Source organism: Coturnix japonica, chromosome 24 (genome assembly GCF_001577835.2).
Source record: "Coturnix japonica isolate 7356 chromosome 24, Coturnix japonica 2.1, whole genome shotgun sequence".
NCBI lineage: Eukaryota > Metazoa > Chordata > Aves > Galliformes > Phasianidae > Coturnix > Coturnix japonica.
In genome coordinates this window covers 3,606,993-3,633,473 of record NC_029539.1, presented here as the reverse complement: position 1 = coordinate 3,633,473, position 26,481 = coordinate 3,606,993, and the positions used below count along the sequence as shown (strand labels likewise).

General features: G+C 47.0%; 2 protein-coding genes across 4 annotated transcripts in view; one reads left to right on the top strand and one right to left on the bottom strand.

Annotated features, from left to right (window-relative positions):
• Window positions 1-23: 23 nt before the first annotated feature.
• Window positions 24-2,712, bottom strand: CCDC153 (coiled-coil domain containing 153). Of its 3 annotated transcripts, none has more exons than XM_015884023.1 (6): window positions 1,929-2,712; window positions 1,588-1,656; window positions 1,322-1,441; window positions 683-775; window positions 250-380; window positions 24-175 (listed from the first exon to the last, which is right to left on the bottom strand). In XM_015884023.1, exons 1-6 carry the CDS (start codon window positions 2,137-2,139, stop codon window positions 47-49), a joined length of 753 nt encoding a protein of 250 aa, XP_015739509.1. In that variant the 5' UTR covers window positions 2,140-2,712; the 3' UTR covers window positions 24-46. The 3 variants fall into 3 exon arrangements, with proteins under 3 accessions (XP_015739509.1, XP_015739510.1, XP_032305033.1); XM_015884024.1 differs by having other exon boundaries at window positions 1,588-1,653; XM_032449142.1 differs by lacking the exon at window positions 683-775.
• A 100-nt stretch (window positions 2,713-2,812) lies between these two features.
• The window catches only part of CBL (Cbl proto-oncogene), a 32,473-nt gene continuing 8,804 nt past the window's right edge, over window positions 2,813-26,481 (top strand). The window contains exons 1-11 of the mRNA XM_015884016.1: window positions 2,813-3,170; window positions 7,472-7,719; window positions 18,322-18,468; window positions 19,518-19,674; window positions 21,113-21,234; window positions 21,926-22,063; window positions 22,791-22,878; window positions 23,256-23,387; window positions 23,777-23,980; window positions 25,098-25,229; window positions 25,895-26,272. Coding sequence (XP_015739502.1) covers window positions 3,024-3,170; window positions 7,472-7,719; window positions 18,322-18,468; window positions 19,518-19,674; window positions 21,113-21,234; window positions 21,926-22,063; window positions 22,791-22,878; window positions 23,256-23,387; window positions 23,777-23,980; window positions 25,098-25,229; window positions 25,895-26,272 — 1,893 coding nt within the window. The 5' untranslated portion in view covers window positions 2,813-3,023. The remainder of the gene's footprint in view (window positions 3,171-7,471; window positions 7,720-18,321; window positions 18,469-19,517; window positions 19,675-21,112; window positions 21,235-21,925; window positions 22,064-22,790; window positions 22,879-23,255; window positions 23,388-23,776; window positions 23,981-25,097; window positions 25,230-25,894; window positions 26,273-26,481) is intronic.

Sequence of the window (26,481 nt, the reverse complement as noted above, 5' to 3'; positions counted from 1 at the left end):
GCTGATAGAGGCTGAGAGCCTGCCCTCTCCTGGGGGGCCCTGAGTGCTATATCTCCAGGGGGTTGAGGCCGAACTCCTGCAGGTGCTGCTTGTACTCCAGACAGATGGTTGTGCCCTCCTCCTTCCAGTGCTGCCTGGCCTCTGCCATCTTGTCCAGCACCAGGTCCAGGCTATCCTAGTTGGGGGAGAGAACAATGAGGAGGGGGAACTGTGCTGAGGGGAGCCACCCGCAGCTGCGTCCCCACTCACATGGAAGATCTTCTTATACTCCCTCTGCATGATGTCAATTCTACCCTGCAGTTGGGTGATGGTCCTGTCCCTCTCTGCAAGTGCTTTGGTGGCAGCCTGCTGGATGTGCTGGCTCTCCTGCAGCATGGTGGCTGTAGGATGTTGGGGACAAAGGCAGGGGACACAGAATGTGTGGTCATGGAGGGTGCTGCACAGCCCCCACCCCAGGGTTTGGGATGGTGTGGGATCACAGCATCCCCTTTGCAGTCAGTATTCCAAGCTCAGGGATGCACTGGGAGTAGGATCAGGCTTTGCCTTCAGCTGCTGCTTTGCAGACAGCACAGGGTGAATATCTCCTGTTTCCCCTTACTCCCCCAATGCATACCTTCCTGCCCTGGGGTGAACAAACCCATTCCTGTCCCACTAGTGACAGGCAGAGATGCCAGGGCCATACCCAGCTGTTCCTGCAGGCTTTTCACTTTTGCCTCCAAGCGCTGGCTGTATGATGCCGTCTGCTTCTGCAGCTCCTGGTATTGCCGGGTCATTTCTGGGAGCCAAGGAGAGGATAAGGAGTCAAATGGAGGCAATAGAAGGGACAAGCAGGCAGTCCCTGTGCTAGAAACCCAGAATCTGTGGCCAGGCAGGGCTGCAGCAAGTGGGAATTGAGGAGTAGCCATGTCCCCTGTCATGCTGGGCTGTGGCAGGGGTAGGAGGGAGCCCTGGGGAGGGGGGTGGAAAGTTAGTTCAACCTCTGCTGAGCGTGGGAGAGTGAAAATGAGCACGGAGTTTTGCATGTGGCAAAGACCACAAACCTCTGGCTGAGGTTTTACCTTTGCTAAAACCACCTCCTTCTCAAACGCTGAAGGAAGTGGAGAGGCAGTGACTTCTACAGGCTCTGGTTTGCTCTGTGTCTGAGCACAGCAGTTGGGGTGCAGTGAGTGCACAACCAAAGCCTTGGTGTGCCAATAGCATGAGTGCTTTGGGGTTGAGCAGTACAGGATGATGGGAGAGGTGTGGTGAGCTTGGCTGGCATCCCTGGCTGGCACCAAGGTGTGAGATTCCTATGTCTGCCCCTTCCCACCCCGTCTGTTACCTGCATGCATGTCTCTCTTGTCTTCCTGTGCCTGTTCCAATGCCTGCTCCAGCTCCCACAGCCTCCTACGGAGCCCATCACTGTCAGCCCTCACCTTCCAGACCATATCCCTCCAGTGAACTGCAAGACAGAGAGCTGCTGGGGGGGACCCATGGCTGTATCCAAACCATGAGACAAGATGCTTTGCCCATCACTGGGATCCAGCACTGCATCTTTCCTAGCTTCTCCCTGCTCCCAAACATGCTCCTGGCTCCTCCCCATCTTACCTGGGTGCTCTTGAAGCCTGTCAGCCTCCAGCGCTGCTCTCCTGGATGTGGCTGCAGCTTGGCTTTCTGCTGCCAGAGGGGAAGAAGAAGGGACAAGTCAGGAGGAGCTGGTTGGTGGGGCTTGGCCCAGGGATACCAGGAGCGTTAAATAGCCTGGGGGCAGCCTGCCTGGAGATGTTCAACCCAGGAAAACTTGGCTGGGATATGCAGCCAGCTGAAACACCAGTGCTAGGGCTGTATTTGTGCAGGGTGTAGCCAGTTTGACTTGAAGCCTCTTCCCTGGAGAGTTGGGATCTAGAGCTGAGATTTCATAGCAAAGATGGGGAAGTAGCTGGACTCACCCGCTGCCTTTCCCTTTTTGTGCTGTTTCACTCCATTTTTCCTCTTTCCTTTGCCCTTTGGGGGCATCCTTGAGGCAAAGCTGGGAGCACAGAGCTCAGCACACAGCAGCTGCCTCCAAGCCAAGCTGTTGTTGTAGCAACTGTGTGTGCAATGAGGGCAGGTTGCCTTGCAGCAGCTGAGCTTGTGGTATCTTGAAGCTGCCCAGGGCATCCTCCGGTGGTCAATTCGGCTTTGATTATTAGCCAGAATCTATTAACATCTAATGGGAAAAGCCTCAGGAACACATTGCCTCAATCAACGTCGACATATTTGAGGTCAATATAATCCTTAAGAAAATTTACCCAGGTAAATTAAAGCCAGACAAGGAGCTGTGTCAGAAATACACACTAAAGGCAGTTAAATGCAGCCTATCTATGGCGTTATCTCCTTGTTCCTTGCTCTATGTCTGTTCCTATGCCCTGTGATGGAGGGAGATGCCGCCATGACACCTTAGGATGGCACAGCATGTCCTGGGGGGCAATGGCTGCACACATTGCACTCCCTACTTCCCATTTTGAACTTGTCACTTCTGTATTTGGGGAATAGAGAAGCTGCTTTGTACAAAGGGGAAACCATCTCTTGTGCAACCAGCGGCCTACGGGCAATAATACACCAACAGAGGGACCCGTTCCCATGGCAACACCGCCCTCACTAAACATGGCCGCCATTCCCTCCCTCACTAAACATGGCCGCCGCGCCGCCATCTTGCCACACTGCGCATGCTCCGAAAAGACGAGGCGTGGCCTGCCGCTCAGCCCTCCTCCCATCCCCTTCCTACTGGGCTCTACCGCCAGCCAATAGAAAGCGGCTCCTCCCCGGAGGACTGGGCGGAGATATCCAATCAGCGTGCGGCGTGGCCGGGCCGGAAGGCGGAGCGGCGCTCTAGCCGGGCGCCCCCCGCCGCCACCGCCCGCGGCTCCTTCAGTCACCGCCCGGTTCGGCCCGGCCCGGTCCAATAGCGTCCCACAGCCGGCAGCCCCTCAGGGCCGCGGCCCGGTGCCGATCAGGGTGGGGGCGGCTGTGGGTTCTCAATCTGCCGCCCCCGAGCTGCCCTCATGTCGGCTCCGTTGAAGAAGGGCCCCGGGGGGCTGATCGGGTTGATGAAGGACGCTTTTCAGCCTCATCATCATCATCTCGGGCCGCATCAACCGGGAGCTGTGGATAAAAAGATGGTGGAGAAGTGCTGGAAGTTAATGGATAAGGTGGGTCCGGATGGGGGGGACAAGGGGGGACACTCAGAGTGGGCCTGGCCTGGGGGGGGGCTATGGGTAGATATGGGATGAGGTTGTGTGGTATCCTTCAGTGCTGGGGCCTCATTGCTGTGTCTGAGAGCCACTAAACCCTTTGCAAAAAGAGAATCAGATGTAACGATAAGCAACCAGCGGGGTGGGAGTGGAGAGAGACCTATTCCAATCCAAGGCCTTGGAGTTGGGGTCAGACACTCTCCTCCTGTAGCCTTCAAGCCGCCAGGAAATTACAGCCCCCAGCCTGGAGCTGTGGCCCTGTGTGCTATTGGGAGAGAACGTGATGAACAGCCCGTCATGGTGTATGTAGGATGGCCTGGTAGGTAAGTATAGCTATCGTGTGATGTGTTTTTTCCCTGTGATTGTGATAATCCTTATTGCTGTCGAGTGCTAAGGTTGGGCTTCGTGTGCTGCAGGCTGCAGCGTGTGCTGGATCGTGCTGGGTTCAAGGCAGGAGCAAATGGGATCCTGGGCTCCATCAGGAGAGGGGTGGTCAGCAGGGATAGGGAGGTGATTGTCCCACTCTATTCGGCTCTTGAGAGGCCCCATCTGGAGTACTGTGTCCAGGTGTGGAGCCCTCAGTACAAAAAAGACATGGAGATTTTGGAGAGGGACCAGAGGAGGGACAGGAAAATGATCAGGGGGCTGGAGCACCTCCCCTATGAGGACAGGCTGAGGGAGTTGGGTTTGTTCAGCCTGGAGAAGAGAAGGTTGCGGGGTGACCTCATTGCAGCCTTTCAGTACCTGAAGGGAACTTACTCCCAGGAGGGGAGTAAACTCTTGGAAAGGGCTGATAATAGCAGGACACGGGGAAATACTTTTAAGTTAAAAGAAGGAAGATTTAGGTTGGATGTTAGGGGGAAGTTCTTTACTAGAAGAGTGGTTAGGTCCTGGAACAGGCTGCCCAGGGAAAAGGTGGATGCCCCGTCCTTGGAGGTGTTCAAGACCAGGTTGGACGGGGCCCTGGGCAACCTGATCTATGGGGTCTCTATGGGGGTCTGTGGGGATCTATGGGGTCTCTATGGGGGTCTATGGGGTCTCCTGGGCAACCTGATCTAGTAAAGGTGTATGTTTGGTGGCCCTGCTAGGCAGGGGGTTGGAACTACATGATCCTTGAGGTCCCTTCCAACCCGGGTCATTCTGTGATTCAGGAGGTCAGCCTTAAGGAGCAGAGCAGCCTCAAAGCAAAGAGCCCAGCAGCCCATGGGGAGTGTCACTCTCCCCCAGGAGCACAGTGTAGGGGCTGAGGACATCCCTCACCCTATTATTCCTCACCCTATCACCCTGTTGGCTTATGCATTTCACCTCTTTTCTCTCTTTTGCATGCAGTGTCTGAATCTCCCACAGTCAGTGCTGAGGAAGGCAGGGTGGATGACTTTCTTCAAGACGTATTAAATGATGCTCATGCCAGGAAATCACTTTGCGTTGGCTGGCTCCACAAAAGGCACGGGTTATAGTTGCACCCTGCTGGGTTTGTGATGAGCTTTGATCACCTCCTGTGGAGAGGGACTGGGATCCAGAGTGAAGCCTTTTGAGAAGCGCCAGTGGCTGCTTCTGACGCACACTGAGGGCATAAGTATAAGGGCTAAAAGGTGGGAAGACTGGTTTGAAGATGAGCCCAGAAATGGGATTCTGTTGGGAATAAATTCAACTTGTAGGAATGCAAATCTTCCTTCTTGCTCCTGTGATATAGAGGTGAATGTCGGTCTGTGTTTGCCTTGGTGAGGTGGGCTGCAGATACTTATGTGTTTTGGGTTGTGATGGGCTGTTTTGGGTGTGCACTCACTTCAAATCTATGGGACCTTGGCTATCCCCCATCTCCACCTTGAAATCACCAACAGAAGAGCCAAGCCATGGGTATGGTTGTTTGCCTCAAGTCAAAGGAAATTGTAAGAGCACCAGCTTCCCATTTTTGCTCCTAAACAACACCTGAAAGCTCTGGCTCTAGGCTTAATTTTTGCAGTCTTAGCTTGTTGTGCAGTGTGATGGGGGCAGGAGGGAGATCTGAAAAGCCTCTCTGATTCCAATTAACCTCACTTGTGTTAATGCACATTTAGAACTGAAATGTTGTATAGGAAACTGCCAGGCCTTTGTACAGTGGTTGTGGATTCAGTGGTGAGAAGGGGTGCGTGGGAGCTATCAAAAATGGGTTATTTTTCTGGGCCAATTAGATGAAAGTACAGGTGCAACTGAAGAAAAACAACTTGCGTGCATGTTTAATAGATGTTTTCCTTGCAGAGATGTGTGCTGTGCATACAGTGCATTCGTGGCCTGATTCCTCAGCCTGAATAATGAGCAGGGGTTGTCAAAGCAATCGTGCATCTCTGGTTCTGGATGTGACTGATGAATTTCCTATGCAAGTTGATTCTTGTCCAAATACTTTCCCCATAATGTTCTCCATAAGCTGCCTGATGTATTCCTGCATTTCAGATTCTTTAACTTGAAGTTCTAATTGTGAGTGGGGGCCATTGCACAGGACGGCCCTCTGTGTCACTGCACACCTGCACTGAACTAGGTGATATATGTGCATTTATCTCTGTAATATCAGCACCCTTCTGAGGGTGGGTTTGTTGTCAGGCATCTTGTGAGCCTGCACAAACAGCACAGTAAGTAACGCAGTCACTTCCTTGCAGCGTGGTGTATAGGTTGGTTCAAGTGGGAGGAACTGCTTTTCATTTGTTTTTATCACGCTTGCTCATCTTATCGCTGTCTTCAGCAAATAAAGCAGTGCTCAGCGTAAGGAAACATACAATGTGATGGCTGGTGAAATCAACTCTTTGTTTCTTACATGAACTGCTGCAATTGGGAATTGCTTCTCCCACATGTGGAGGGGCAGCAGCTGATGCAGAGCACCTGGGATGGGTGTTGTGGTCCATGAAGCACTCGAGGCAAGGTTTAAGGGATGCAATACAGTGCAGTGACATCCAGCAGAGGAAGGTGAGCTTATAGGTAACTCAGAGCAGCGTGCTGATGTTAGTGAGCTCCTAAAGCTGATACTGAGAACCGCTTCTAGGTCACCTTCCTTGCAAATAGCAGAGAGGCTGGGTACAAATGTAGCAGGAGATAAGAGGAGTTTGAGTAGCTTTTCTTGTATTGCTGTGCCAAGGTGAGATGTCGCTTCAATAGAACTTGCTTTTAAGGAAAGAATCGTAGCGTTTCTGAGCTGTGCCGTGGTGCAGTGGTTCCAGGGGCTGGGCCTATTTAAGGTGGCTTCCTTATGAGAACTGCTCTTGTTAAGTTTTTAAGCCACAATTTCTATAGAGGAAGCGATTTTGCTGCCTGTAGAGCATATTTAGGATCTGCTCATACCATGCAGCGAAGCTGGTTTTATCCAGGGGACGATTGTGTTGACTCAGTTTGTTGATGTGGTTTGTTGTAGTGTTCACAGGCTCCAAGGAAGCAGCAATTGAGGCATCCAAATCAATTGGCAAAGTCAGCTGCGTGACCACCCGTCTGCTGGTCGAGGCTTCTTAACACGCACAGAGGGGCCATTTTGGTGCTTTTACTTCCATCTCCTCTCAGGGAGGGTTTTCTAGGCAAAGAGTTCTCTAAATGTCAGTCGGATTCTTCTGTTTGTTAACATACAGTGTGCCCATTTCTTCAGTGACACAGTCCTTCTCAATCAGCTCGCATTGGAGGCACTGCTCTAAGTCAGATGCATGAGGACCCCTGTATACTCTTGTGTGTGTGGCTGTCGTTAATAGACCTCATTATTGTGCTTTGGTATTAGGCTGTCAGATAACTTGCACTTCAGCAAAGAGCTTTAGGAAGCTGGATGCCTATTTAGTACCAGTCTTCTGCTCGCTTTTGATGTAAGAGGCTAAAGATGGAAGCAGGACAGGAGTAAGGCTGTATGAGCTGCTTCCTTAGTTCTCAAACTTCTGAAACCGGGGTTAAAACAGAATAGCAGAGTTTTGGTTCTTCTTACAACTGACAGTAAAACAATTGCCATTTTGTCCTTCTTTCTCTCATCCCTTCTCTTATTCTACGTTGGCAGTAGTGAGTGGCAGAGAGGCTTCTTTTATTCCCCCCAGTCCCAAACCTGTTATCATGAGCCATTGGCATATATAGTGAAAACCTATAGTAAGCTCAGCTTGCATCCTGATACACTTTGGTCTCTAGGCTTGCCCAGTGACTGAGGCTCCCTGTCTGAACAAAAGAGATGTGGTTTGTAAGTAAACACGGGATGGTCTGGAAGTAACTGATGACTTGCTTGCTATTATTAAGTTTTAAAACTGAGTCTTCTTGCTGAACCGCAGGTGGTACGACTGTGCCAGAACCCAAAGCTGGCCCTGAAGAACAGCCCACCCTACATCCTGGACCTTCTGCCTGACACCTACCAGCACCTCCGGACCATCCTGTCACGCTACGAGGGGAAGATGGAGACCTTGGGAGAAAACGAGTATTTCCGTGTGTTCATGGAGAACCTGATGAAGAAAACCAAGCAGACCATCAGCCTCTTCAAGGAGGGGAAAGAGCGGATGTATGAGGAGAACTCTCAGCCTAGGTAATGGGGAAAAAGGCATTCCAGTATTTGTGATACTGATGTGCTGGGTGACATGTCTGTACATGAGAACAGGCTGGTGAAATTTAAGGCTAAATATAGAGTTTCAAGTAAAATACACTGGGTTCTATGGAAATCAGAGCAAGGAGTATGTGTTCAGAGCCTGCATTGCCCTTGTTGTGTAGTTCAGGTTCATTAGGTGCATGTGAGCAATAAATTGTGCTGTGAAAAGGTCTTTCTCCTTTCGTAAAGGATGATAAGATTCAGGATAACCTTTCTGGCAGTTTGAGGAAACAGGAGAATGTTTTGTATTACGTAGCAAAGCAGTTATCTATAGGCTTTGGAACCTGAGGAGTGCTGTGCTGTACTTGAAAGGCTGCATCGTCCCTTCATTTGGCTTTAAGGAGAGATAGGGTGACTTAAGAGAAGAATAAAGCCTTGGGAAACATTGATCTTATGCATTTGTCCAACTGTTGGCAGCAAGATGTAGAGGACAGAGGCAGACAAAGAGTGCACTTGTCATTTAAAACTCGTTTCAGCTTTTTGCAGTAAGCACTGAATTAAGAAACAGTGGAAAAAAAAGTGAAACAACTCAGTAGCTGAACGTAATTGCTCTGGGGAGAATATGTGGTTAACGCCCTGGCAACTACTTGCTTGAATTACTTTGGGGTGAAGAAAAAAGAGAAGTGCTGGCACATGTTTCTGGTATATATTGAACTCTCTGCAGCATATTCTATAATGTTGAACTCCAGCAAGTCTGTTAGAGTGCCTGGAGAAGGTGCTGGTTGTTTGATTTCTTATTTCCAGTGATGAAGAATGAACTAAGAAATGAAAATCTCTTTTAGATGTGTTGTTTAGCATCACTTTGTCAGATGAGCTTGTTGGAGATGGGGCTTAAGAGTGCAAGTATGGCATCTTCATGTGGTCTCATTGTCTCCTTTAGAAGAAGCTGAGTTTGCTATGTAAACCCACAATAACTGAGCTCTGAGTCTCCTGCTTATTTGATTGGATTCTTTGAGATGGTGACAGATGGATGATCACTGGAGATGGTGACTTTGCAACGCAACAGGTTGTTCCTAAAATAACTGAAGTAGCAGTTATTGCTTATGGTTTGTATGTTGCTGCCACGTAATATGGGTGATGTTCTCTAGAACATTCACTGTTGCCTCCAGAAATAGGCTGTGAGGGTATGTGAAACCCTTCAGGGTTTATCTGATGCTTGTTCTGCGTGTGTTGTGATCTGCCTGTCGTCAGTGTGGAACATCTGATGAGCAAATGGAGGATAGCCGTGTCAATAGTAGGTTCAACCTCTCCCCTCCTGTCCATTAGTATTTCAGAGGGAAGCAGAGCAATGTTTCTGCAGCGTTAACCATCCTGGATAGGCTCTTCATTTTGTCTGTGCTCAAACAAATTGGGAAGAGGAGCAGGAGGATCCAAATGAATGAACTCAAAGAGGATTCCGTTAGAGGTGACAGGAGTCTCTGGGGATTTGCTAATTGTAAATAAACAATTTACAAGAGAAGCAACCGAGACTTACAGACTTAAGTGTGAAAGCAGAATTGCATCCCAGCTGGTTTCATGGCATCTCCTCCTGCCTTGTGCTCAGCCCAGGAAGCAGCAGTTACTGTTTTGGCACAGAGGGTAAAACACGATTATCCTGGGGCTGGTAACAAGAGTGGGAACCTTCTCAGTTCTCTGTTTTGTTATAGAAAAGAGGTCGTGCATGTGAACCATATGCCAGTTTAAGAGATAGCTCTACCCAAACAATGCTGCTGCTGGTTCAGCTATAGGGAATCTGCTAATTGCTGCACTTCCAGCATCCGTGTGGCCTTTTAGGAGCTTATAACTAAATGCTGTTTGTTTGTTTCTTCTTCAATTTGCTTAAAAGCAACATTGCCATCAGTGCACCTTTTGATTTAAGAGGTAAGAACCTTTTGATTTAAGACGTTCTTACCTTGTTAGGAGTTGAAGACAAAAGTGGTGTGGGTTTATGTGTGTGTGTTTTATGACTGTAAGCATGAATGAGTTCAAATATCCAAAGCGTGGGAGAAATTTTCTGGAAGCTTGTCAGCATCCTGCAGTGCAAACAAATATAACTCGGATCTGGTATTCATTGCAAAGTGTGCTCATGGCAGCGTGTGTGTGCATATGGATATATATATAAAATATCTGTCTTCATCTTATGTAAGCTCACTGCTAATGTTAGTCTACAGTGTTTTGAAAACATGCCTTTAAAAACCTAATTTGATGCACTGAATAATCACTTTTTCTTGACTTTTTCTAGCTTTTTTCCCCCCCCCTGTTGTCCTTGAAGCTTTTTTCTTCCTGTCTTCCAGATTTAGCATTCAGTTTGTTTCCTGTTGTGTATGCTGTTGTTTTCCTCCCCCCCCCCAACAGAATCTCTTGATGTAAAGCAAATGCACTGTTGTGCTATTTGCATAAGTAGCCTGCAAACCGTGCAGGTGTTTGCTGCTAGCAAATGTGTCAGCCATTAGAAATGCCCATAGTTTCTGAGGTTGTAGGAGCACATTTGTCTTCGTGTTGGAGCATCAAAGTGACCAAAGCTGGTTTTCTCATTTCTAAATCTCTCTGTGCCTTTGCTCAGACTTTTCACAGACTCTCCTGTGCATCCCTTTGCAGTGGGCTGAGGCAGAACCGGAGCAGAGCTGCAAGGAGCATCGTGTCTCGTGGCTGCCCATGCTACATTATACATCCCTGCAAGATGTGTGTCAGGCAGTGCCAGTGCTCTGCAGGCAGCATGGGAGCTGAGCATTGATGCTGCTCAGGGTTTGCTGTAAGGCAGACTTAGTTTAGAATCCACAAGTAGAAATAAGGTTGAGTTTGGACATCAGAAGGTGTATTTGTGCAGAGCACAACATGAGCCTTGGTGTGTTATTCTGACCCTGAGCAGGGTCAGGACGGGCTCGTGTGCATGCCTGCTTTACTACGGATGTGGGTGAGTCTCTGTTCCTTCAGTTTTAGTCCAGCTGCAATGGTAGAGCTGTTAAACGCTCTCCTGCATCATACCTTAACGGTCAGCCTGCTGACAGCATCCCACATTGGGCTGTCCTCGTGGTTCATGCACTGCTTCCTTTCAGTCCTTGGTTGCAGTCATTGAGCTGACACCGGTACCAGCTTCCTCAAACCCATCCTGCAGTTCTTGCAAGGGGAACTTGCTTGTTTATTTCATTAGTAGAGCTTTAAAGATAACTATTTAAAATCTGCTTTAGGTCACTGGCGTTTCTATTTAAAAACCAGCACTGTTAAGGGTGCTGTGTGTGCACTTCCTGACTAATTGAGTACGCGTGGTAACTTCTTGTTTCTGCTTATAGAACGAGTAGGCACATAGATATGCTTCAATGTGGTGATTTCTGAGTAGGGTTTCCTTTGTAGCAGAGGTGCAGTGTTAATCTGAGCACTGACTGTTGGCTGCTGGTTGTAGCCCCTTGCTAATGGGGGCTCTTCAGTCTCTGAAATCAAACTGATGGTTTGCTAGGCTACAAAGTTAACATTGCAGGGTTGGGTATTGGGATCAATAATATCTCGGGAGCTGATCTGTCATTCTTGATGCTTTTTCATGTGCTGAAGGTGAGGTGCTGAGCAGCTCTCTTGAGGATGCAGACACTTCTGAAACTGCTGGCTTGTTTTCTCCATAGATCCCAGTTGCTTCCTGACACAGAAGGTATTTAAGACTTGTTAAAAATGAGGAAGCAAACCACCCAGAGGTGAAGCTTGTCTGCTATACAGCCACAGCAATGCAACAAGAGCAATTCTGCACAGTTCAACACACAAAGGACCTGTAGTGGCAACCCTCTGTTACTTGGGAGAGGATAAATTAGGGCAAAGAGTCGCATTTTCAGTCATGAATCAGCTCTACCGAGTATATTAGAGCATCTGCCATGAGGGGAAGTTCAGATAAGTTGTTTCCTGAAGAAAATCAGACCATTGTGAACGTTTCCATGTGAGAATTGAGTCAGTGGGTGGGGGCAGGTGAAGGGAGAAGTAATTACACAGGATATCGACTGGTTGTTTAGGAAATAGCACGAGTGAACTTGCAAGCTGAGCTTGAGCACTCTGATAAGAGGTTAACAAACTTAATGCACTTGTAGAAGAGAAAATGGGGTTGGACAGGGAGTGGCGTAAACCCTGCCTGTAATAAGGGAAGTTTTGGGAAGTCGTCTGTGTTTAACTGTTGTCTTCCTGACAGAAAGGATGCTGGCTCAGCAGGATTTTGTATTCTTCTCCAGCTCCAGCATAGAGACTGATTTACACAGGAAAAAAGCTACCGGGATTTAATGTGTATTCAAAACGACCCTGAAGGGGAAGGAAATGCGTGAAGAATGACTTGGAAAAAGGATTGGAATGTAATAATTCGGAAAGCATTGGTGCAGTGCCATGACCCAGGAGAGCCCTCCGGAGGAGGTTCTGCTCTGATCACGTATTTGGGAGTGCTTGCACACCCACACACACACAGTCTGTGAGCCGATCCTCCTGCTGCTGCTTCCTTCCAACACAGCAAAGACTTTGAAACAAAACCCACTAGTGTGAAGTCTACATCTGCATTTAAATTAGAACATCTTAAAGAAAAGAGCAGGCTCCAGAGCTGCCCACAAGAAAGGTTTCCTTGCCAGGCTCCAGAGTATGAGTGCTAACTAACTGCTTATTACCCAAGGAGAAATTCATTATCATTTAAATGTTGTTGTGGAGAGGAATGTGAATTATTTCTCTTTAACTCTGCTTTAAACTGCGAGTTGAGGTGATCATTATGGAACTCAGATAAGGCTTCATATCATCGGCATAAGCTTGCATTCGTTTTATTCATGCCAGAATTCACATGGATGTCTTGCAAATCTGCTTATGGGCCAAGGTAATCTTCCAGCTTATTGCACAGTGGGGAAGTAAACTTATTCTTCTCAGGGTCAGTGTAGAGCTTCATGCAAGGCCAGCTCTATGCATTTGCGTGGTGGCTGGTGGTACCATCATGCTGCTTAGTCGGAAGGAATGACCTCCTAAATGAGTTCTGATGCTGGCCAAGTGTGGTTCTGCTTCTTGTGCTGTGTTCCTTGGTTGCTCAGCTTGCATGCACAGGGCCAGGCCGTTGTGTTTGGGGTATCAATGGATTTGAAGAGGGCTGTAGTTGGGGCTCTGCTTGCAAGCAGCATTGCATTGCATGGAGCATTGCAGGACTGGAGGGCAGCACTGATGCAGCTCCACTCACTCATGTCCCAGCACCTTCAGCATTGTGGGTTTAGTGAGGGAAGGCTCAGAACTACAGGTTGGATCAGCTGTTTTTATAACTTTATAAGGAACCAAACAGCAAAGCCTGCACCCTTTTCAACCAAAAAGTGAGTTAGAAGTGAAACTTGTACCAACAAGTCATGATAAGCATTTTGCTCGCTTCCTTTTTCCCAGACAAGCTCCTCCACAAAACCAAGGTGGCTTAAGCAGAATGTGAATAAAGCAGTGAATTCCCTGCTGGGAGATGCCTGCATGCTGCTTGCTGTGTGTTTTGCAGGTCAGGGCTCATTGCTGCTGCAGAAGGTGACTTCTGTCGAACTAGCAATAGTTAAGTGGAATTTCATTCACTTCCTGTGTTGCAAGTTTTGTTGAAAGTAGTTCCGTTGTAGCTATTTTTAAAGCTGATCACTGTGCATAGAGGGCTCTGAAGCTGGTTGAGTTATGAAAGTCAGCTTGGGAGCACCTCGAGCATTCCCACTTGTTGCTGATTGTGCACGGTGCTTTGTGCTGACACGAAGATGAGAACCTGCTGCAGTTGTTCCTTCTGGGACCAGGTGCAGCCACCTAGCTGCCCAAATGGGCTGGAGCTGCTGCTGGCTGCTGCATAGCTGCTAACAGCTGAAACGCATCTGTTACACGATAACCTCATGCCTTTGTGGTTTCTGAAACGTGAGTTTGACTTATTGGAGAGTTAAAAAAGGCTGACTTATTCAAACTCTGACATATATAAAGTAGTTGTCTTTTTTTTCCCCCCCTATCTGGCTGTTTGCAGGACCCCAAGAGCTGTGGTTTCATTATTTTCCTTAGCCCTGAAGTTTGTGCTTCCATTTACCCACATGGATACAAATCCTGTCTGCTGAGTGTCATCCTGAGTGTAACTATATGTTGACTTACAGAGTAAGAGGGTAGGAAATTTGGATTTCTATGGCTGTATTTCCTTGAAGCAGCACTGAGTGGACAGTAATCTTCAATAATGAACGTGTGATAAAGGATTTTAGATTCTCCATTCTAGTTTCCAGCACTGCCTTTGCTTCAGCTGCCTTGCCTGTAAAATAAGGTAAATCTCTGGGATTTTTTGCCTCTTGGAAGTCCAGTATGATCTTATATTCGCAATCATAGAATGGCCTGGGTTGAAGAGGCCCACAGTGCTCATTGAGTTCCAACCCCCTGCTGTGTGCAGGGTCACCAACCAGCAGCCCAGGCTGCCCAGAGCCACATCCAGCCTGGCCTTGAATGCCTGCAGGGATGGGGCATCCACAGCCTCCTTGGGCAACCTGAAGCATGTCCAGGTCCTGAAGGAAGCCTTGTCCATCAGTGGGGTCGGTGGCATGTCATTACAGGAAAACAACCCCACGGGGTACAGCCATACAGCTGCAGTGCTGTGTGTCCTATGCACTTTATTCCCAGCAGCAAGGAATAACTCAGCCATCAGAGCTCTTTACTTCGCTCTAACAGAACAATCATCTCCTTTCCAGACCACCGCAGTGATGCAGAAGGAAAGGGAGCAGTGTGTGGGAGCTGCCCAAGGTGTGTGTGTTAGTTCTGGGGAAACACAATCACAAACTGCATCATCTCCCATAGGAGCCCTGACTTGCAGTCAGTGGGTTAGTATTAGCTGGCAGACACTCCCACATCCTCTCTTATGCTTTTCTTCTTTTCCTCCTTAATTTCCCATCAGACTAAAGAAACTTTGCTTTGCTTTCTTCAAAAACACTCACCACTCATTTGTTATTTTTCCACGGGCTGAGATTGCGTTTAGTGTTTCGGGTCGTGCCCTTTCAAACAACCAAGTTTGCATATAGAGAACCTTCTCTTCAGCTTTGAGTAGGGTGGTTTGACTGAAACTTAGGTGCTCTGATTTGAGTTTATTGCCCTCTTAGTTTTCGTCATTGGTTTGTAACTGAGCTCAGCTTGCTGCTCATCTTTATGCAATAACAGCATTGAATTTTGTTTCAGGGCTGAGGTGGAGGAGTAGGCTGCCTTCTTCCCTTGAAGAATCCTTGCTAAAAGCAGCCTGTACCTTAAGATGCTGAGCACTGCTTGTGCAGACCCCCTTCTTGCATCAGTAGGAGTGCCAATAGAAAATCCCTCTGGAAATTGCCTTAGATAAGAAATGCATGCAATGACTTCCAAAGCTGTCACATGGTAGCTCCTCATCCCTTCTGCTTTGCATGGTGTAGCTTTGCAGCCCCAGTGCTGCATCAGGGCATGTTGGTGCAGTACTGAGCCAATGGAGGAGGAGCAGGATCACCCCATGCCCATTGGTTTGCTGGGAAATAGCTGAGATATGTTGGAAGACAATGACAAACCTCTGGCTGGCAGAGTGGAAGAGGCAGCGCTGCCTTCACGTTGCCTCGAGGTAAGGCTGAAGTAGTCCTGAGCCCTCCAGATGCTGTATGATTGTAACGCGGATTAATTGAACTCGTTGCATCACTGCAGCAGCAAGAGGCAATGCTGAGATTACAGCGGTCCTCTGCTGTTAATGGCCTTGCAAGACTGAGCCTGTACGGAGGGAAAACACTTTGTCCAGCAAACAGGAAACTGGAGGAGAGAGCTCTGCTTGGGCTATGGGGGAGGGAGCAGCCCTGGTGTGCCTGGAAGTGCCCGGCCGACCTCCAGGCTTCCGCTGCGATGCGTGGAGCCGAGCAGGAAGGAAGCAGCGACCGCAGCACCGGGGGGACGCAGGGATGGAGCCCACACAGCCACCAGCTGAGCAGGGCGCTCACAGCCTCCCCAAGGGCATCATTGCACACCAGCATTGCTGGAGCCATTGTTGCTGTGAAGGCAGAACGGCAGCTGAGGAAGCCCTGTTGGTGTTGCTGGTTTGTTGCTGCTTGTTAATGGCCCTGTGCTAAAGCTGCAGGTGTTTCTTAGTTATATGTTTGGTTACTGTATTGAGTGGAAAAGTGCTGGGTTTCCACGCTTTCGTTCTGTGTGTGTGTGGTTGATTCTGTGCTTGCAAGCTTTGCATACATGTGTGAAGCTGCTCATAGGGAGCATGAGATCCCACCCCAGCGGAGCTGTTGCTCTGCCTCCAGACCCAACCGCTGCGCAGAGACGTGCTGCAGTTCTTCTTTTGAAGCTGGTGCAGGTGTTGCCTTCAGCTCGTTGCAAGCAGGAGAGCCCATTGATGTGGCCTGTGCTGCCTGGGTAACGTTTAACAAATGCCTGTGTGACGGGTGCTGAAGTTCCTCTGCTGGCCAACAGGATTTAGGTGCTGAGCTGTGGCTGGCAGAGCTCTGGGGCAACTCTTGGTAGCAGCCTTTGTGTTCTGTTAACAATGCAGCAGGGGCTGTGCTGGTCTCTAAGAAACATTAAGGAACCCTGCAGGTCCTTGGCCAAAAAAGATTTGGGATTTTATGACCTAAATTGCTTAAATGTTCTTTGAAAACATTGCCATGTTGTGTGGGTGAACACTTGTTTCTTGTTGAGCTCCAGAGATGAGGACAGTTGATGTTACTAAAATCAAACCCCATCAACATCACTAAACACAGATACATCAATAAAAACGTGATAACAGGCTGTAAACATCACTGTAACTTTAAGCATTCACTTGGTCTGTATTCATTTACAAACATATAACTTGGCTTGTTCAAATAAAGCAGCGTTATTTATATAGGGAATGTGATAGTAGCACAGGGTTGGTCACTGGTTGCTGCGTGCCAGCTGCTTTCTAACCTAAAGCCTTCAGTAATCTGCTCTTCTTTGTTTCCAGCCCATGCTCTTCCTGTTTTTGTTTACAGGAGATATGACTCAATATGAAATGATGGCAACATCAACCTAAGACCTGAAAGCGTTTAAGGCCTCAGAAACCTTTCTGCAAGCCCTGTGTCCCTCAGTGCGTGTGTGCTGTCAAGTCATCATTTGTTTATCCACACCGGAGGCTGCTGAAGGAAGTCGTTCTTGTGTCTGCTCTGCTCATTGCAGGCACTTCCTGAAGCACAGCGAGGGGAGGGAGCTCTCATAGTGAGCACACACAGCAATGCCATTTGTCTCCTTGCACTGCACCCACTTGCTTTTTGTCAAGCCATGCCCTTGTTCCTGCAGCTTGTTTTCACCCCATCGTACCCAGCCTTCCACAGTGTGTGGCAGTAAACACCTGAAGTGATGCTCCTTCCTATTTCTGAGTGTTATATGTGCTCACTCCAAGCAGGACTAGGATCTTATCACAGATGAGCCTGTTGATGTGATGGTGGACCTGGGTGCCTCCTGGCTTTTGCTGCTGCAGGACATGGGATCTCACAGCAACGTGTTGATGCTGCTTGACCTGCTGAGGTTGCATGCAGACATTGCTCCCTAACCCATTCAGGAAACCCTTCAGCATTTTCTACAGACTGCTTCCACATCAGCTCACGCCTGTGGCTTTTATCAATGGAGTGGATACAAATTCCACCTCTCCTTTGTTGCCTGAGTTGAGATTAAATGGCTCACAATAGCGCGGTCTTTGCATTTCCTCTGTGTTCTGCCATAAACTCATCTTGTCTCATTGTGTGAAGATGAGAACTTTAGGGAGAGGGCTGGAATGAACACAATGATAGAACGAACACAACACTTGGGCTTCCAAAGGGATGAGCTCACCATTAAACCCTCACCCCTATATGACAAGGGATGTGCCCCCTTACCTGAGCCTGCCTTAGGGAATGCAGAGGTTTGCTTCTGGAAAGAAGAATGCACCATTTGCAATGAGTTTACACTGACATTTACAGTCATGATTCTGATCACATGGGGATCTCATACCTGGCTGTTTGGGTGCAGTTCACTGAGTTGCTTTCTCTCATGCACAGGATCCTGTGCAGCCTTTTTGTGATATTTAAGCTTTCCTAAAGCTGGGGTTGGGGAACAGAGGAAGCAACATGACTGGGAAATGGGACAGCAATGGGTTGGGGGCTTCCCATATCACCTCTCCTGGAAGCTAATGAAGGTGAACAACAAAGACAGCTTTTAACTCTGTTTGTAGGATCAAATCAAATGTTTGCTTTGAAATACTCATGTTTTGGATGCATCCAAGGGAGGGCTACTGAACTGAGCAGCCTCATGAAGAGCGTCTGGGTGGTTTTACTTGCTGAGCTTTGCAACCTGCAGACTGTTGTGTCAGCCTGCTTGGTGTCCCACCAGCCTGTGCCTGTCTGTGTGGTCTCCTGAGCAAACCCAGTGTGTCAGATTTGACCAGAGGAGAAGCTGTTCTTCCCCATGTGATACTGGTTCCTTCTTTCTCCTCCCAGCATGTGATATGGGGCATAAGAAATGTCTCTGGCCTAGAAATACCCAGCTCTTTTTCTCTGCCCCTCCGTTTCTTACAGGCATTAATCCCACAAAACCACATCTTTCTTTCCTAAAAGAAACATTTATTTCTGTGATCCTTTGTAGGCGTAACCTGACGAAGCTATCCCTGATATTCAGCCACATGCTGGCAGAACTCAAAGGTATTTTCCCAAGTGGCCTTTTCCAAGGAGACACATTCCGGATCACCAAAGCTGATGCTGCAGAATTTTGGAGGAAAGCATTTGGGGAGAAGTAAGTTTCGAGTTGTTCTTAACATCAGAGCTGTGACCACACACTATGCACAATGTATTATGTATATAGAATGTGTATTGTTAAGGTTGATCAATGGGAATGAACGATGGAAGAGACCTGTCAGGTCATTTTGATCCACTGTCTCAGGTGGGGTACAGAGTTGTTCCTACACAGTATTTTCCTCTTCTTGGTCCTGTGTTATTTTAGATGTGTTAAGTGATGGTCCTTCCTAGCAGACTTGTACTGTCATAAGGTTTCTCTGGTTTATTCAGCTTAAATTTTCCTCTCCTTAACTTAGTTCTTTAACTTCTAAGTGAGCTCCACAAACAACACAGAATAACCTTTCTTCTTCCAAAGCTTGCTGTGCCCCCAATATTAGCTGTCCTCAAGCTAAGCCATCATATTAAATACTTTCATCTTCCCTCCAATTAGTCTTTCCAGTCACTTAGACACCTTTCTTCTGCATCCTCTGAACTCGCCTCAGTTCACATGATGGCTTTGATAAGACAGAATGAAGGAGAAAGTGAAGCACAACGTGTATTTAGGTGTAAACAGTTGAAATGTGAGCTTTAATTTTTGTGTCTAATGAAATGCTATGGAAATGAACCTCAGAGGTGTCCGCAGCAGTGTATAGGGATTAAAGTTAATGGAATTAGGCACGGCTTTTAAGTGAGGTACTTCACATAAAGAGTTTAATTAGTAGCTGTCAGAACAGAAAGCTGTAATGTATTTACTCACGTATTTGGCTGTCTGAAGCTGGACACATTCTTTTCATGTTTCTATTCCACTTGATATTTTAAAGGAAGGAATATATTCCTTTCAACAGGAGCCTGTGTTTGGGTTGCTGATTATCTTCCTTCTCCTGTTAATGCCTGTTCAGAGAATTGCTTGCAGCCTTTTTTTTTGGCTTTTTTAACTGTCTGCACCTCTACTTATTGTTAACTCCTTCTCTGCCAGCTAGAAAACCATTAAACTCGTACCAAATGACAGTGATGTGTACAGCCCATGTTATATCTCCATCCAGTCACATATGGCTTGTTTTCCCCCAGGACCATTGTTCCTTGGAAGAGCTTCCGCCAAGCCCTGCACGAAGTGCATCCCATCAGTTCAGGGCTGGAAGCCATGGCCCTAAAATCAACGATCGACTTGACGTGCAATGACTACATTTCAGTATTTGAGTTCGATATCTTCACACGACTCTTTCAGGTAAGTGTAAATCACTTGAAATCTATCTCAGTGCTTCAGCTTAGACTTCTCCAAAGTTAAACCATATTTTGCATGCTAAAGTGGTATTTATATTGCAAAGGATTTGGTCTTCTTGCCCCTCATCCCCTGACCAGTTCTTAACTACGCTCGGTAGTTAAATCACATCAGAGCATTTGATATATTTGGTTGAAGAAGAAAAAGTTTTCTATATTTAGATTGTAACCAAATGTAAGGCACATTTTGTTTCCTCCCATGAATCAGTTTTTCCCCTTTCGAAGGTCATTTTTAGACCAAAGTTCTGACACAGCTTCAGGAAATGTGAAGCTGAGTTTATCAGTTCATCTTGCCTTGTATCCATTTCTTTTCTTGTCAGATTTATTTTCCATAGGGGAATGTTCAGGATGGATCATAGCATGGAAATTTAGGTTTCCTAGCTTTTGAACTGACACAGCCAGGATGTTGCAGACACGTTCTGTGTGCAAAAAGCATTTGTGTGGCTGAAGGGATATTAATAGCAAGTAGAACTCTAGCCCATGGTCTTTAATAGTGCTGGGCTCTGAAACACAGCTTTTGATGGTGCAAATGGGTATTTACAGGAACAAACACTGACTTCTTTGGCTCTGGCTTGCTTTTTCCCATGTGATGGGATGGGTTGTAATTAAGAATCATCTAGATGAAATATTCCCATGTTTGGTGTTGCAGTGTATCTGATCTCATTCCTCACTTTCCAGCTATGCTTCATAAAAGAGAGAGTTCTGTGATTTCTGAGAAATACAGAGTTAATAGGGAGAGGTAGAATTTGGGGCAAGTTGAATAGTTTGGGAATGTTGGATGAGATTTAGACATCCCAGCACTTCTCAGAATGGAAAGCTTTCAAACCATCACTTTCTGGGGGAAAACCTAACATGTATGTGCCGGTTCATTGATTCAAATCTTGGACTAGGCAGCAGCCCATGCCACACCCAAGCGAGGTTAGGTAGTTCGAGTCACAAGTATCTTACACACAGTGAAACCATGACAGAGAAGGGAGGTCACGTTCCTGAGGCCATAAGGAAGTCAGGGATGGGATCAGGCTGGTTGTGGTTTCTGCATAATCTTCCCAAGTTCCCATCTCTGTCCCCGACTCAGGAATGAGTCATTTTCTCTGAAGAAGCAGTAACACTTGGTAGTTTTCATGGGCTTTTTGTGATGTCAGTGACCTCTCGCTCATTTTTAAAGGGGTTTTGATGAAGGTCCTTCTCAGCTGATGCTTTTATTGCTGACCAGAGCAAATCCAACACAGAGGTGCTGCAGGAGTTTGTAGGCTTTTGGTCATCTGTGGGATTTATGGTGGGATAAGAAACCTATTGTTCTAAGCAAAGCACCGAGCCCTTTGATTAAGAAGTACTGTATGTCTTGATGCCTTTTAGGTTAATATATTACTTTGTTGTTTCTCTAGCCATGGTCCTCTTTGCTCAGGAACTGGAATAGCCTAGCAGTGACTCATCCTGGTTATATGGCATTCCTAACGTATGATGAGGTGAAAGCCCGGCTTCAGAAATTCATTCACAAACCTGGCAGGTTAGTGCTTGGCCTTTCAGGTAGCTACTGCTAACGCTACTGATTACTGCACTGGTTGAGGAGATCAGTTTGGTTTTGTCTTTGTCCTTCTCTGTTAATTATGCAAAGCTCCATCTTCTCCTGTGTTCAGTAATTCTCTGTGTCATGGCTTACCTGCACAAGGTTTATAGCAGCATCAGGGGTGAGCAGGACACACAGATCTGTAGACATGAGTAAATTTGGGCTGCCCAGCGCCCTGGGTAGAATGTGGTGCAGTGCAGAAGAGCTGACAGATCTCTCTTTATGGAGAGGAAGGGTCAAGTGTTCCCTTCTGGAAGCTGTTAGCGTGTTTTTAGTTCAGTGCAGGTTTTTAAAATGAAAACCTCGTGTAGATTGATTTATTTTTTATTTTTTTCCTTTCGGAAATTAATTTGAAACAAATGATTATGAGGATGCCAGAGTTTCTTCCTACGGATCCTGTGTTTAATTTCACATGGAGACCATTGCTTGGATGCTTTTCTCACTTCGTATCAGATTGCAGAGTTCTCCTTTGATCTGCCTGGGGGTAAAGTGAGGAAAGCTGGCATAAATCATCTGGTCATTCCTACTAGTTTTTATTTGCTGTCTTGAGATAGGCAAAGACTTGCTTGGCATCTCACGCTTTCTGCCTGTTTCAGTCCAAACTGAAGCTCTTTTTCCTTTGTGTTTTCAGTTACATTTTTAGGTTGAGTTGCACCCGACTTGGTCAGTGGGCCATTGGATACGTCACTGCAGATGGGAACATTCTTCAGACAATCCCTCACAACAAACCTCTTTTTCAAGCATTGATCGACGGCTTCAGGGAAGGCTTGTAAGTAACTTTTGCTGTTCTCTACTGTGAGTTTGTTTTATATCTTCTTAATCCTGCTGCCACAAAGTCAGCTGAATGGTGAAGTGCACCTGCTGGGTGATGACATGTTATCCCTCCTTGGGAGACACGGCGTTTTGCATAGGTCAAGCAATCACTGTTGACATCACTCAGCCCCTTCTGAACATCGCTCAGCTCTTCCTTTTTTATTTAAACCTTAATTCAGGAAAACACTTCCAGCAAATGAATTGATGTCAGTGGAAAAATTTGTATGCTTTGGCACTTGAGAGTACTCAGACAGCTGTCGGTTGTACTGGGAGCTGTATTGCCCTTTGCAAGAGCAGACAATAAGTGTGTGTCAGTGTTTTCCTCATCATAGACTCTTCTGCAATTGGCTCCTTAAATTGTGCTTAACTGATACTATGACCTCGGTTTTCTCACTCTGGATAATTACAATTTCACTGTGGAATGATTTAAGAAGAGTATAATTGCTCCCAGGAAGGAAAACAAGCTTCTTTCTGCAGTAAAGAATGGCATGTTTGTTTTCTGTCTGATAAGGAAGTTCTTGCAAAACTTCTTTTGAATTCACACTACCTTGAATTCCCACCCCTTTGTTCTCACCCTCATTCCTCCTTTCCTCCCCCCACCCTGAAAAGAAACCTTATGTGCATGTGTATGTGTGTATATGTACATATAGAGTGAGATATTGTTTTTCCTCAACTGCTTACAGTTATTTATTTCCCGATGGCCGGAATCAGAACCCTGACTTGACTGGCTTGTGTGAGCCCACACCTCAGGACCACATTAAAGTTACGCAGGTGAGTGAAATGCTTTCGTGCTCAGTATCCTAAAGGCTTGTTTTTCAGGCTGCTCTGTTTTATCTTTTAGGAGCTGCAGAGCTCTTTGAAAGGTAGGGCTGGGCAGAGAGATTGTAAAGCTTTCTGCTCACAGACTTTAAATTACTTCATTAGAGTGTTCTGCATCAGATGGATTCTTCTGTGCAATCCACCATACCTGCACCCTCAAACCCTGCATTCCCAGGCTGTTCTTAACACATCTGGGAAAACCCAAAGTCCTCTTTCTTCAGAGCAATCTGTTTCTTTTGTGCCTATTTTGTGTTGGATTTCTTGTAGCTACAATAAATCCTGCACATTGTTTTACAATGTCAACAACGTCTGTCCATCTTTTCTCCAAGGAACAATATGAATTGTACTGTGAAATGGGTTCCACTTTTCAGCTGTGTAAAATCTGTGCAGAGAATGACAAGGATGTGAAGATTGAGCCGTGTGGCCATTTGATGTGCACGTCCTGTCTCACTGCATGGCAGGTGAGGTGTTGCCTCTTGTTTGTCTCCCTGAGTGCAACTAATTGCTTTACAACAGAAACACAGTGTATCCTCCTGTTCTGTTTCTGTCAGGTATGGAGATGAGGGAACATATGCTCCTAGTTCAGGAACATCAGTGCTAGCTTTCCCTGCCCAGGGAGAAGCTGCTCAGATGCTCTATCTCAGTATATAGCCGAGAAGTGCAAGGACTTGTTAAAAAGTTGTTTTTGTACTCCAAAGAGAAAATCCTCCACATTTCTAGTACAGTTTGCATTTCTCTCTTCCTCTCTGTACCTGCCAAAAAGCAGGCTTCAACCTGCCTGTATATTAACCATGCATTTAATTTCTGCATCTTAATGGTGGTTGTAACAGATCTCTCCTCTGCCCTGAAGGAATCAGAAGGCCAGGGTTGTCCTTTTTGCCGCTGTGAAATCAAAGGCACGGAGCCAATTGTTGTAGACCCATTCGACCCCAGAGGAGGAGGAGGATTGTCACGGCAAGGTGCAGAAGGAACTCCCTCACCCAACTATGATGACGATGATGACGACAGAGCTGATGATTCCCTCTTCATGATGAAAGAACTCGCTGGTACCAAAGTAAGGTCGCCTCCGTGTGCTTTAATTCCTTCATATCAGCAAAAGTTTGTCCATTTTGTGCAGTGATCACTGCAACCAACCAGACACAGTCTTCCCAAGGTCATGATGACTAACAGGTTAGAGGGCAGGGTGTTTTGCTGAGTAGGACAGTTTGACTCTCATCTTTTTACATGATGTCTGATAAAACTGTATAACAAAGGTCTGATAGCTCTCTGCCATTATTAGTGCACCTTCCTTCCAGGATATGTGTGCAGGGCAGGGATGCTTTATGGATCTCTCACCATTCTTTTCTCAGTGTGTATTGCTGCTCTTGCACATCTGCAGTTTTGAAGCATTGTTTTGCTTTACTGGAAGGTGGTTTTAAACTTGGCTCATTTTCCATAGTTGAATCCATTAAAAGAAGCTGCTTTTCCTGCTCTACACTGTTAACCTATGGTCAGATTTCTCTTTAGCCTCTACCCTGTGAGATCCTGTAAACTGTATTCCTGGGGATTGTTTTTGTATACATAGGTTGGGGAAGCAAAGCACAGTTTCCTTGATGTGACATCCTGTTGCGGTTTGCAGCAGGCTAGTATTCCATATTTGTTAGCATTAGTGAGTTCAAACACGTATAAAGTTTCTCAGGGTTACCAAGCACTAACCTTGCTCACAAAATAAACAGAGGAGAAGATGCACTGTTCCATTAGGTATAAAAAAAACAGCTTTCCGGGGACAAAAATGGACGTTTTGGTGCACACTAATGATTGCTACAACAGCCATGACACTGTAGTTGAGGCAGCTTGCACAGTAGCGCCTGCAGCGATAAGGAGGTTTTGCAGCAGATCGTGCCCTCTTGTGTTGAAAAGGAAGCAAGCTTGATACTGCTACTCAGGGCTCAGTGAGCAGCAAAACAGCTTGTCTCTTATTGTGCCCCTGCTAAACATGCATTTGTGGTTGTTTGCTGCAAGTCAAATGCTGTTGTGCTGTGAAACTACCTTAATTTACTAGTGTATGGTTGTTAATATAATCATCTGTTACCATTTGTGATACCAAAGCCTATTAAAGTCACAGAGCTTGAAAGCCTCTAGAAAAGAGTTCTGCTGGGTTTTGTCATTATCATCCCAATCTTCTCTTTCAGGTCGAGCGGCCTCCTTCCCCATTCTCAGTAGCTCCACAGGCCACCCTTCCTCCTGTGCCACCACGACTGGATCTTCTGCAACAGCGAGTGTCCAATCCACCTGGGGCTTCCAGCCCCAGCACCTCTTCAAAGGTAAAACATACTAATTGCCTTTTTCAGGTGTGATTTTGGTGGGGCAGATGGGAAGGAGAGCGTGCTGCTGAATGCTGTGTGTTCTCTGTGCCATCCCTAAGTGCTTACACACAAGGCTTTGTATTCTTTCTGTCAGGCCACAAGAGCTCTTCTGTTCCCCGCAAGAGCTTAGTCTGTGCTGAAAGTAAATGCTTCCTTCTGGAGTGGTTTCTATTTCCTATTTAGAAAACCTGTCTTTCTTCTCACTCATCCAAACAGTTGACAGAAGGAAGATGGTCCTAACCTGAAGCGCTTGATCACATAGGGTGAACGACCAAGTGATCATCATTGCCTTCACTGATTTTCAGCCCCAGTACTGGATTTTTTCCAATCCAATACTGCCTCGAGAGTGTTTTTTCCTTCAAGAAAGATGACCCGGTGTGTTCGGTGCCCAGCTGTTGTAGCAGCATGTAGTCACACTGTGTTGTCTTCTCAAGCTTGTAGAGAAGGTGTCTCTGGAGGGTTAACTTGGCATTATTGCACATCCATTGAGATAATTTCATGTAAACAAATAACAAAAAAAAAGAAACAAAACCAGACTTTCTGCCACCCGCCCCCAACCTTGTTCTGTTTTGTAGCTGAACTACCTTTACTAAGCAATGTTTTCACATTCCTCTGCCTTCCAGGCTGCTCCTGGTACCCTTCACAAAGACAAGCCTCTGCCCATCCCACCCACGCTCCGAGATCTCCCTCCGCCGCCGCCTCCGGATAGACCACATTCCATCGGGGCTGATGCTCGGCCTCAGAGGCGGCCCCTGCCCTGCACACCAGCAGACTGTCCTGCAAGGGACAAACCACCCCCTGTGCCCTCCAACCGTCAGGGGGATCCCTGGCCCTCCCGACCGATTCCAAAAGCCCCATCTGTAGCTCACAGCCCTGGTGACCACTGGCCTGGGAGAGAACTGTCAAACAGGCACTCGCTTCCTTTCTCCTTGCCCTCTCAGATGGATTCCAGGCCTGAAAGCCATCGGCTTGGGAGCACGCTCAGCCTGGACAACCCAGTGGTGAGTGGATCTAGTGGATGTGAAGGCAGATTGTGGGGAACTGAGTCATGCCCTTTTCTCATATGCATCAGAACAGGGCATTCCTGTGCCAAGGGAGAGGCAGAAAGGAGCTGGTGATTGCCAGGCAAGGGGACTTCTTAGGGATGTGTTTTCCTGCCTCTTGGGAGCAGGGCTGAAATCTCAGCGTGTCACGCACATTTAACTTCAAG

Bases quoted from the DNA above. Each gene is read 5' to 3' on its own strand.
- CCDC153 (XM_015884023.1), bottom strand. From the start codon at position 2,139: ATGCCCTGGGCAGCTTCAAGATACCACAAGCTCAGCTGCTGCAAGGCA. The intron at 1,442-1,587 runs GTAAGATGGGGA...TCTGTCTTGCAG, and splicing joins CAGGCTTCAAGAGCACCCAG to TTCACTGGAGGGATATGGTC. The intron at 381-682 runs GTATGGCCCTGG...AACATCCTACAG, and splicing joins AAGCCTGCAGGAACAGCTGG to CCACCATGCTGCAGGAGAGC.